The sequence below is a fragment of the Eptesicus fuscus genome, chromosome 16 (genome assembly GCF_027574615.1).
Source record: "Eptesicus fuscus isolate TK198812 chromosome 16, DD_ASM_mEF_20220401, whole genome shotgun sequence".
Taxonomy (NCBI): domain Eukaryota; kingdom Metazoa; phylum Chordata; class Mammalia; order Chiroptera; family Vespertilionidae; genus Eptesicus; species Eptesicus fuscus.
The window spans coordinates 9921350-9933802 of NC_072488.1; the positions used below are offsets into that span (position 1 = coordinate 9921350).

General features: G+C 42.6%; 1 protein-coding gene across 1 annotated transcript; it reads right to left on the reverse strand.

Annotated features, from left to right (window-relative positions):
* WDCP (WD repeat and coiled coil containing) lies at nucleotides 1-11331 on the reverse strand. The gene is made up of 4 exons (XM_054728115.1): nucleotides 11238-11331; nucleotides 6277-8131; nucleotides 2755-2872; nucleotides 1-926 (listed from the first exon to the last, which is right to left on the reverse strand). The coding sequence occupies exons 2-4, from the start codon at nucleotides 8110-8112 to the stop codon at nucleotides 709-711; spliced, it is 2172 nt and encodes a 723-aa protein (XP_054584090.1). The 5' UTR covers nucleotides 8113-8131; nucleotides 11238-11331; the 3' UTR covers nucleotides 1-708.
* Nucleotides 11332-12453: the final 1122 nt, after the last annotated feature.

The following is a 12453-nucleotide window of genomic DNA, read 5'->3' on the forward strand; positions in this document are numbered from 1 at the left end:
CGCCTGTTCTTGGCATTGTACTAGTAACATCAGCACACACTCAAGAGGGGTCTAGAAGGGTCAAAGCACTGAAATGTCATTTGCAATTTGCCCAGGGACAGTTATTAGGAGTATTTGGACCTTAGCCAGCCAGAATTTTCTAGGGAAGCAATAAAGTTAGGTTTAAATTCTGAGAGGTCCATCCTGTTCTAGGGAGCAGAGCGGGGGAGGGAGGTAGCAGTCAATGGCTTTTTATCTTCCTTTGAACTCTGTAGATTCCTGCTGGTTTGGGCTAAGAAGAACATGCTGGAGGATATGCTCTCCTTACCCTCATCTTTAAGCCATGAGAAAGATCTATCACATGCTGAGGTACCTTTTAAGTGCTTCTAAGACAGCTTTAACACAGCTCTGGGCTGGGACAGAAAGCCTCAGAGAAACCATAAAACACAATCCATAGGGCACCATTACATTGTCTTGTTCTGGGAATTCCGACTTCAGACAAAACCACACCTCATGAATACATAAGCAAGCACTCTCTGAGCCCTCTAACAAAGACTGCGCTCTGAGCGTGAGCCTCATTCTGGGGGAGACGGAGAAGTGGCTGAGCCAACCAGGCAAGTGCTTCACCTCTGTGTGACAGTGAGTGGGGAGAGTCCACAGTGGAAAACAGACCTTGTTTGTAATGGTCTCATCCGAAAAGCTATGCAGCAAATACTCTACAAACAAGTGTCAGCCCAGATGGTTAGAATAGCTGGTGGCATCTAAACTTTGGGCTGTACGTTCTCTAAAGACTTCAAGACAAGGACCAGAATCAAGACTCTGAGACAAAGAGTCTCTGAAGATATTTGACCTGGAGCCGCCATCTCTTATGATTATTTCCTGTGTGGCTGTAAAAGTTAATGGGATGAAGCCTTCACTATCAGCAGAGAGAAGGATCCAGCGGGAATCTGCAAAGTAAAATGAACACATGGGCAATTTACGATATTTCATCTTATTCTACAAGGAAAAACAACAAATACGACTTTTTGAGGGGAAGAATTCAGTAGTTGATAATATTAAACCTGATCATCACAAGACATTACAGAGAATGGGGAGACGGAAGGACTGTTACGGGGGGGGGGGTCTGGTAATATGGCAGGAAGAGGAAGTTGAGGACTTAGGCAGAGCTAAAGGACATACATTTTTCACTCAGGCTGGGCATTTATTACTCAGGGCTATGCAAATGGGCTTCTGCCTGCACACATTAGGGGCTGTGTGTGGAGTGTCCCAACCTTATCTACATGCTCCTAGCAGTTTCTCCAGAAAATATGTGAGGTTGGGAACAGCCACTCTTATGGAGGAACCTTCTTTACGCTTTAGATCCATACCAACCTCTGAACACCCAATGAGGCAAAAATGATAGAGCTGGACTAGAATGGCCCAGAAAATCCTGAATGGCTTGTTCCAGGACAGCCGAGGACCATCAGCATGCCTGGACCTTCTCTGGCTCTTTCAAGTCTATGGTGTCTTAACCTTTTGACCTTGTAATTTCACTTCTGAAAATCTATACTTTCCAAAAACAACACGTAAAATAGACAGAGAGGGTTTTATTAATGTTATTTATAATGGTCCACCACTAGAACCCACTGAAATATCAAAGAAAATATGGCAGCCCGGCCAGTATGGCTCGGTGGTTGAGTGTCGACCTATAAGTCTGGAGGTCACAGTTTGATTCCTGGTCAGGGCACATGCCCAGGTTGCAGGCTCGATCCGACCCCCAGTAGGGGCTGTGCAGGAGGCAGCCGATCAGTGATTCTCATCATTGATGTTTCTCTCTCTCCGTCTCCCTTCCTCTCTGAAATTAATAAAAAGATATTAAAAAAAAAGGAAAAATATATAGCCCTAGCTGGTTTGGCTTAGTGGATAGAGCGTCAGCCTGAGGACCGAAGGCTCCCGGGTTCGATTCCGGTCAAGTGCCTAAGAAAACCACAACCTGATGGACTCAGTCCCTCGCCATCCAGAAGTGTCCCCCATGTCCATATGTTTGCTGCACATTAAAACAACCCCTTTCAGCCCTAACTGGTTTGGCTTAGTGGATAGCGCGTCAGCCTGTGGACTCAAGGGTCCCAGGTTCGATTCCAGTCAAGGGCATGTACCTTGGATGCGGGCACATCCCCAGTAGGGGATGTGCAGGAGGCAGCTGATTGCTGTTTCTCTCTCATCGATGTTTCCAGCTCTCTATCCCTCTCCTTTCCTCTCTGTAAAAAAATCAATAAAATATATTTAAAAAAAAACAAAAAAAAAAAAAAACCCCTTTCAGAAATATTCCGCAATGTTGCTATGATCTTTATGTTCTCGTGCAACAGATATGAGGTTTTTATGTCATTTCCTTGCAGTTGTTATACGGGGTGGGGCAAAAGTAGGTTTATAGCTATGATTACGCAACACAGAGTTTATTCTTGTATTATTACTTATTAATTATTGCATTATTTTCAATACGACCAACTGAAAACCTACTTTTGCTCCACCCTGTAAAAGGCTTTGTAACTTTTTTCTAGTTTTTCATGTACACAGTTAGGTTTCCCAGCTAGGCTGTAAGGTCCTTAAGGGCAGAACACATATCTTCCATGTGTCTGGTGTAATAGGCCTGGGTATACGGCAGACAACTGATAATAGTTGCTAATTATCTAGTGAATCACGGAATGACCAGTACCCATCATTTTCATTGCCGGTGAAAGTAACAAAACAGACGGGGAGGAGGGGTGCTGGGAAGGGTGAAGGGCTGGATTTACCTACCATGCCGCATTTCCACAAGGGCGAGGCCGAAGGTCTGCTGCACTGTGCTGAGCCTGAGTTTGCCCCGGCAGAGAAGCATGTCTCTTTTCTCAGCAACAGATCCTACAGAATAATGTTTCTTCAGATGCAAAAAAAAAAAAAAAAAGTTGTTAAGCCAATTGCAGAAGCAATGGAGTTAACAATTCTTAAGAATAGAAAGTGTAAATAGTTTTTTAAAATCCTTATCTAGTACCACTATCCATTAGACATCAGTTTTATATAAGGAGCTTTTTGCTCTATTATTTAACACAACTAAAGGGTCAGAACAAAACACAACCCCTAATGTACTTTTCCTAGAACTTTATCACTAGGAACTGGCTGTCCTAGGATATGACTAATAACACTATAGATCAGGGGTCCTCAAACTACGGCCCGCGGGCCACATGCGGCCCGCCGAGGACATTTATCCGGCCCGCCGGGTGTTTTTGCCGCCGCTGCCTGTCCTGCTTAGCAGCCGACTTAGCAGTGTGCATAGGAATTTGATTTGTTCATAGTTTTTTTTTTTTAACTATAGTCCGGCCCTCCAACGGTCTGAGGGACAGTGAACTGGCCCCGTTTAAAAAGTTTGAGGACCCCTGCCATGGATGATGGACAGCAGCCTAAGAGGCACAAGCTGATGGTGAGGAACCGGTGCCTGGCTATTCCAGGTATAATTAAAAAACGTAATGCTCTCTTTATGGGGGGAAATGCCAAGAAAGACTGCCCTAAGGATGTGCACAAGTAAACAAACTGGTCAAAATTCACTTCGTTTAGAAAAAGTACAAATAAAAATGATTATTAAATTAAGAAAAGTCTTACTAAACATTAACTCATCTTTAAAATTGGTTTCAAATATCCCTAAAGAAAATATAAAATAATGACAGCTCTAATTTAAGATATATTAAGAGTCCAAAGGTATAATCATAGAACATAGAATAAAAAATATAACTTCTAATTATGTATTATTTGCAACAATAACTTCATGTAAGCATTTGAAGAAGAGTTTTATTAGCAAGTTATGTATCTAACTTATTTTGTTGTTAAAATTATTACTACTCATTTTCTGACTGCTGAGAAATATAATTTCAATGATGGAAGATAATTGGTGGAAGAATAAACAACTCAAAGAGCATGTCTACTATTAACATTTTAAATAATAAATTATAAGGGCCAGAAGCAACTAATCATTTATTTGAACTCTATGAAAAATGTCACTTTGGAAATTACAGGAGAAACTCTTCCTTGCTATTGATAATTTTGCCTTTTTTTCTTTAACTTTTCTTATTACAAAAGGAATATATCCTCAATATAGAGTAAAACATGAATTTATAATGTGGAAAGTAAAGCCCCCCAGATTCTACCTCCAGAGGTAATTATTGATAATAGCTTGGCTCAATCAGTTCATTATAAACTGAGAAACTGAAGAACTGAAAAGGCAAAATACCGCACATTTCTTTTACTCAAAATATACAGAATTTCACATTTACAAATGTTTACAAAAGAAAAAAATATGTTATGATTTGGTAGAAAAAATATAGACTTACTTAAAACTAACTCTATGATTTTCTCTAAGGGTTGGATTATGAAGAATTTTTACTTTCAACATTAATTATTCCTATATTGGTTACATTCCCTCTCTCCCCCCAGTGAGCACATATTAATTAGGGGAAAAAAATACTGTGCAGATGTAGAAAAAGAAAAAAGCTCTATATGCTGATATGGAGAATTTAAAAAAATATATTTTTATTGATTTCAGAGAGGAAGGGAGAGGGAGAGGGAGAGAGAGACAAATATCAATGATGAGAGAGAATCATTGATCAGCTGCCTCCTGCAGAACGGAGAATCCAGAATTAGATCTCAGTATAAGTTTATATATGATAAATATGGTAGACTCAGTTCAGTGGGATAAAGGTGAATTTTTAGTAATGTTGCTGACACAACTGGCTATCTAACTCTCAGAAAATAGAAGTGGCCCATACACAAAAATTTAATTACAGATTGAAAATGTAAATGTAGGCCCTGGCCAGGTAGCTCTGTTGGTTAGTGTCCTCCCAATTTGATACCCGGTCAGGGCACATACAAGAAGCAACCAATTAATGCATAAATAAGCGGAACAACAAATCAATGTTCCGCTCTCTCAAATCAATTAAAAAACACAAATGTAAAAACCAAAATAATAAAATATTGCAAGGGCCCTGGCTGGTTTGATGCAGTGGATAGAGCCTCAGCCCTTGGACTGAAGGGTCCCGGGTTCGATTCCAGTCAAGGGCATGTACCTTGGTTGCGGGCACATCCCCAGTAGGGGGTGTGCAGGAGGCAGCTGATTGATGTTCCTCTCTCATCAATGTTTCTAACTCTCCCTCTCCCTTCCTCTCTGTAAGAAATCAATAAAATATATATATTTTTAAAAAACAACCCTTAGCCTTTAAAAAAAAAGTTTAAAAAAATATTGCAAGAAAATCTAGACATTACATAAAAACTTCTTGTAAACTGATAACTCAATAAGAAAAAAATGAGCAATAGGTAACTCATTTATTGCCCCAGAACGTGAAGACATCTGTACTCAAATTCACTAATAGTAAAGGAAAAAAGAAATTAATAAAAGTGAAATACTATTTCACATTTATCACATTCATGAGGATGTGAGGAAAAGGTTGCTGGTGAGCATGTAATGAGACATTGTTAAGTAAAAATCTTTGAAAGGCAATCTGGCAAATTTTTTTAAAAGTAGAAACATATATTCAAATTGCATTCCTGCTTCTGGGAACCAACCCAATACCAATAAAAGTAGGAAAACAAATGGATACAAACAAGAACACTATTGTAGCACTATGCAACTGAAAACAAAGCGAATGTCCATCAACAGGGACGCCTGAACAAACAGCACACTCTCAGAATGAAGTAAGGGGTACAGCATATACCCTGTTTCTATAAAACAAAAACCACCCTGAACCTGATGTCGCTTGTACCTATGTATCTGCTTATGCAAAGATCTGTGTGAGATTATGAGTATGAAGTGCACTACGGAAGGATCCACATTAAGCTGCTAGTTAAATGGGGAGGAGCAGAGGTCAGTTCGATAGGGAAGGAAAGTGTTCATGATAAAGTGACAGGATGCCATTTATGTAATACTATGTTTGCATATGCATGCATAAATAGATGCATTAACATTTTTAAAATAAATGTAACCTTCCTTATAAATGGAAGAGTGTCTGCACTGCATAAGAAAAAAGTTTCACAATGAAATAGCACAATTAAAAATTTTTGTTTTCTAAATATAAATGGATAGAGTAAGTACAATCATTCATGTTTCACACCATGCACAGGATAAAAATCAGTGTATCCTGGTATGTGTGTCCATGTGGTTGGCAGGCAACCAACCTGTAAAGGTGTAACAGCTTGCCTGTAATCTAACAGCCCAGTTCAATTTAAATACTATCTTTTGCAGCCATTTTTCTGGCAGTGACTTTTATGTATAGTGGTAGCTCCTTAAGGAGAAAGTACCTGGTAAGAGACGTGGACATAAGGCAGATCCCGAGAGAGCGGATACGCCGGAGAGGACTCCTTTCCATTGTGTAGGAAGTCTGTGAGTTCAGAGAGACAGCGCTGTACTTCAGTCAGTTTCCTCGATAAAATTTCCAGTTCCCTAGAGAGCTGGTGAGGTTCCTTTTCCCGTTGTAAGTTCTTTCTTGGAGGGAAATTAAGAGGGTGGAGGGTGCCGGTGTAGTCTGGTGTGCTGCTGGGTTTGGGCAGTGTCGCTGGCCCGTTAACAGGCTCGGCATCTAGAGTCTCCAGGGCGATGGAGTCATCACGGACACTGGACGGAGGACTTCTGATTTCTTTAATGAAAGTACTTCCAGGCCTTCCACCTCGACTACTGCTAGTAGCTGTTAACAAGAGTCCTCTGTTTTGGTGACAAATATCTGGCGAAAGACTTTCAATGAGCTTTTTCCTCTCTGCTTTATTTAATAGAGCACTGAAAGAAGAGTAGCCACTCTGGTTTTCACTCACCGTTACTGGAAATTCCTCTTTCAGCATTACTTCTCTAACAATCAAGCGAATGATATACTCATCCGACTTTGAAGAAGGAAGAAATGTCGAATCAGTGGATTTTTGTTTTCCTACCAAAATTAATAATAATTTATCTGTCAAGAAACATAAGCCTTTTGGTCTCTCACTACTCTCTAAGTGAATTTGCTGGATGTTTGGCTTTAACGATGGAATGACAGAATAGATAAAAATGATATTACAAGTATTGGAAGCCACTGCCACAACCTTTGCTTCCAGATTAAATGCTATTAGATCAGGAACCAGAATGCCTGGAATGGTGACTTTTTCGGTCTGGGTAACCTCTTTCTCAAAGGTCACAAGAATCAAATGTGAAGAATCCAGATCGCTTCCTGCCAAGTAATCCTTTTTTCTTAGACAAATAAGGGCACTGCTCTCAGACTTAGGTCTATTGAAACGTATATGAGTTAGATCCAGAGGATCTGAAGCGGAAGAAGAAAAGGGAGAAACGGCTGTGTCGGAATTTGTTCCATAAGAGGCTGTCCCTTTATCCACAGAGGGCATCTCATCAATAACTGGTGAGGTATACAGACAAGTGTCTTCGCTGCTAGGTGGAACGCCAACTGTTTCAGATGCATTCAAGCTACAGATCTTACCTATGGGGAGTTCTGTGGCTACGACGACCTGTGAGTCCACGGTGGCCCCGAGGGCGCGCACATCGCTGTGCACACCCAATACTGGGCAGGCGGAGCACCTCTGAAGAGTCTTCTGAGCACTGTCCCAGAGATAAGAATGCAGGCTGCTGCCCACTGCCACCACCAGCCTCTGGCCGTCCTGGGTCCAGCATGCACAGTGAATAAGGCCCTGGGCGCTGCTGTCCGCTTTCACTCGGGAACTATCGCAGTGAAGGTTATGGACAACGGAGACATCCTGTGCAGTCAGCACGGTCAGAACAGCACTTGTCGGGTGCCACACACAGCCTTGGGGAAGGACGGCGCGTGATTCTCTAATCTCACAGGTCTGAGACATCAACGGCTTGCCTGTTTCCACGGTATTGGGACACAGCTGCCACACAGTGACATGCTGCTGATGCTGGACAGCGAGCAGAGGGGGCGTGTCAGCTGTACCAGGCGGGGCCCACGACACCCCATACACGTGCTCAAATTGTCCAATGACCTTCGAGTCCCCAAACTTGGCCTCTCCGCTCTGAAGCTGTACATCAGTCAGGACTACCTGCTTCCCATCGGTCCAGGTAAGGCCGTGAATTGGGTGTATTGCTTGATACAAGGCATTCAGCCCACTCCTGAGAAGTTTTCCTTTTCCCAACTCCATCCTTCCTGATAAAGGTTATCTGAAATAATTAAAAAGAAAAGCTACATCCTGAGACTGTAATCAGAGAAATCCAGAATATAGGACATGTTTCAAGACAACTGGCTTAGACGTTTCACGGGTCAATATTGTGAGAGGATAAAAGGATAGGAGGAGCCCTGGCCGGTTTGGCTCAGTGGATAAAGTGTCAGCCTTCGGACTCAAGGGTCCCGGGTTCGATTCCAGTCAAGGGCATGTACCTTGGTTGCGGGCACATCCCCAGTAGGGGGTGTGCAGGAAGCAGCTGATCGATGTTTCTCTCTCTTCGATGTTTCTAACTCTCTTTCCCTCTCCCTTCCTTTCTGTAAAAAAATCAATAAAATATATTTTTTAAAAAAGGATAGGAGGAATGTGGCAGGTTCAAAAAGACTACTGAGTCAAAACAAGCAAATGCAACGTATAATCTTTGGATCTTAAATTGAGGAAATAAAATTTTCTACCAAAAAATATATACATAGCCCTAGCCCGTTTGGCTTAGTGGACAGAGCATTGGCCTGCTGACTGAAGGGTCCCAGGTTCAATTCCAGTCAAGGGCACATGCCTGGGTTGTAGGCTCAATCCCCAGTAGGGGGCATGCAGGAGGCAGCCAATCAATGATTCTCTCTCATCATTTATGTTTCTATCTCCCTCTCTCCTTCTCCTTTCCTCTCTGAAATCAATAAAAATATATTTAAATATATATGTGTGTATATATATATCTATACATACATATATATACATATATATATATGTAGAACTGGGGAAATTAGAATATGGAATAGATATTAGATAATATTGTAGAGTTAGTAATTTTCTTAAGTGTGACCATGGTATTGTGGTCATGTAGGAAAATGTCTTTATTGTTAAGATAATGTATGTTGAAGTATTTGGGAGAAAGTGTCATAATGCCTACAACTTTCTTTCAAATGCTTTAGAAAACAAACAACCCCCCCAAAAAAATATATATAAAAAAAAACATAATTTGTGTGTGTATATATAGAGAGAGCATGCACTAAAGCAAAGGTAGCAAAATGTTAATAATTGCTGAATTCAGATTGAGGAGATTATGTCAGTATTCATGGGAATTTCAACTTTTAAGCTGGAAAAGTTTCAAATTAAAAAGTTGAAAAAAGTCTCCATCATCATCTAATTTCTATTCTTCTTTTACTGCCAAGTCAATAAATAACTGATATTCACAACTCTGACTTTATTAGCACTTATTTCCTCAACTCCCTTAAAAATGGCCTTTACCTCTATACTGAAATGACACTCAAAAGTCACTATTGCTATTTCTACTTCATCATTTTCAAACAGCACTTAATTTTCAGGATATTTTCACATTCCCGATTGCATTTGTTTGCAACAATCCTTCACAATAATGTAAACTAGGCTAGGCAAGTATTACTTTCAAATTTTTCATTCTTAAGGGTTTTCCCCCCCAGACATTTATATGACTAAAGTACAAGCTCAAACAAACCAGAGGTGTCTAAAGTAAAACAAAATGTTTCCTCCAACTCCTCTTTACCACCACTACCACGCCGTCCCCCAAATCTTAAGTCCTTGAAAAAAAGCAGTTAACAATTTGGTGTATAGCCTTTGAATCTGTTAAAGCAATCCTATATAATAATCCTATATAATAAAAGGGTAATATGCAAATAGACCGAACAGCAGAACAACTGAACAACCAAAGCGTAATATGCTAATGATATGCTAGGGCTGCTCAACCGCTCGCTATGACGTGCATTGACCACCAGGGGGCAGATGCTCAGACAGGTAGGTTAGCTTGCTGCTGGGTCCAGCTGATCAGGACTGAGCAAGATGGGCCAGACACACCCTGTAGCCCTCCCGCAGTCCCTCTCCAGCCTGATCATGTACCGATGGGGTCCCTCAGCCTGGCCTGTGCCCTCTTGCAATCCAGGACCCCTTGGGGGATGTCGGAGAGCGGGTTTCAGCCCAATCCCGCAGGCTAGTCCCCTTGGGAGGGTGCCAGACGCAGGGCTCATGGCTGGCGAGTGAACGGGAGCCTCTCCTGATCGGGACTGATTGGGTGATTGGGCGCAAGCCCGTGGCAGGCACAGTGGGGCCAGGATGAGCAGGAGCGGCAGGTAGGAGCTGCAGGCAGTGTTGGTTGGGACTGTGGGTTTTGTCCGATCCCTGCAGGCCACCCAGAGGGACCCCACCCGTGCATGAATTTGTGCACTGGGCCTCTAGTATATGTGTATTTCTTTATACATATATATGATTTTATATGTGCTACATTTTTAAAATCCTCATTGGAGAATGTGATTATTAATTTTTTAGAGAGAGGGGAAGGAACAGGGAGAGGAGGAGAGAGGGAGAGAGAAACATTTATGTGAGAGGAACATCCATTGGTTGCCTTCTGTACCCGCAACCTAGGTATGTGCAACCTTTTGGTGCACGAGACCACTCCAACCAAATGAGCCACACCGTCCAGGACTAAATTTTTTCTTTTGGACAAAAATGGGGCATAAGTCAGAGTTCCCGGGTATTAACAACAGAAACCACTCTGGTTAACTTAAGCAAAAAATAATAATAATAAAACTAAATAAAAAATAAGCTCAAGAACCAGGCTCAGAAAACAGGCTGCTAGGCACAATAAACCACTGCCGCCCCGTCGGCTGAGAATCCACTTCACTGCCCCTTCACCTGATGGCAATTGCTTACAATTCAGAACGGGGAGAGGCCTCCCATGGGTTGAGCTCAGTTCCCATCCTTTGCTCTAGCAACCGGGACGGGGAGAGAGTTTCCCCACATGAAGCCAAGAGGCCCAAAGTTGAAATGACCTTCAGGAGGTCTCCAATTATTTGGTATCTTGTAAAATATTTACACTTTCCCGTCCTCCTCCCCCCACCCCTCCCCCGCCAGGTGCGTTGTCTTTGCCTTTCGCTCTCCTAAGCTCCACCGTCCCTTTTATTTTTTGCCTCAGTAACTTGTTTCCTGAGCCCAGGCAGCCCAGCTGGCTCACTTTTTATACCTCTGTTACTTTCTAAACAAACTTTCCCTTGTGTTTGGGGAAAAAAGAATGAACGCACAGGAAAGGTATATTCACACACAAAAAAATCCATCCAAAGAAAACTATGATTACATACCTCGACTTTTCCATGCCGTTGTGGTTAGTTTTTCAGTCATACCGTACAATTCTGTATCGCATTGTTTTTTCACTGAACATTTATATTAGCATCTTCCCATATTATTTAAGGGTTTTGTAAATTATTTTTATAGGCCACTTAATATTCACTCAGTGAAGCTGCCTAGTTTTCCTCATTGCTGAGACACCCGGTGGTAGCCAACTTTATAAATAACGCTTTATAAAGATCTTTATGCATAAAGCCTTTTCTTCTTCTGGATGGTTACGTGAGGATATATTCCCTGAAATGTCACCCATGAGTCACAGGGGATGTATTCACTCCTTTAAACCACCCGCGGCTCCCCCGCACCCACTAACCACCGCACGCCGGCCCCCACCCTTCTTCCCACACCGTCCGCACACCTGAGCGTCTTTCACCCTCCGCCCAAGGGCCGGTCCCTCCACCATCCACCCCGCCCACCCACAGGCTCCCCACACCCGCCAGGCTGGGCAACAGTGGAGACAAGACACCTTTGGACTCACTGCCCCACAGTAAGCCAGCTTCCCCGGAGCCGCCCCAACTCACCCAACGCCGTTCCAAAGTCCGCAGCGGGTGCCGGAAGCATCGACTCCAGGGCCTCTGATAGGTGAGCTGGTCGGGGAAAGCTCGGGAATGCTGCCAGCCTATTGGCTTTTATGTGTGTCACGTTAGGAGCGGGTCTTTCCCACGGACCAATAAGTTCTGGCTTTGCCGCACAGATCTCTGGGAGTTGTAGTCCAGGTGAAACTCCCGACTGTAAGCCTCACGCAATTTCTCTCTCTCGAGGTTTAATGCCTTTCCCCACTTCTTACCGGTTTTCTTAGTCTAAGAAGGAGTCCAGAAGCCCTAGAGTCAATTCGGTTTCTTAAGTTTTTTGGGGGAGATGGGGAGATGGGGAGTCAGGGATGGGAAGGGGTTGAGGATCTATTTAAAATACAAAATTTCCTCAGAAAATTGTTGTGGGATTTTTTTTGTTTTTATTTTATTATTTTTTTAATGTATTTTATTGATTTTTGCAGAGAGGAAGAGAGAGGGACAGAGAGTCAGAAACATCGATGAGAGAGAAACATCGATCAGCCGCCTCCTGCACACCTCCTACTGGGGATGTGCCCGCAACCAAGGTACATGCCCTTGACCGGAATCGAACCTGGGACCCTTGAGTCCGCAGGCTGACGCTCTATCCACTGAGCCAAACCAG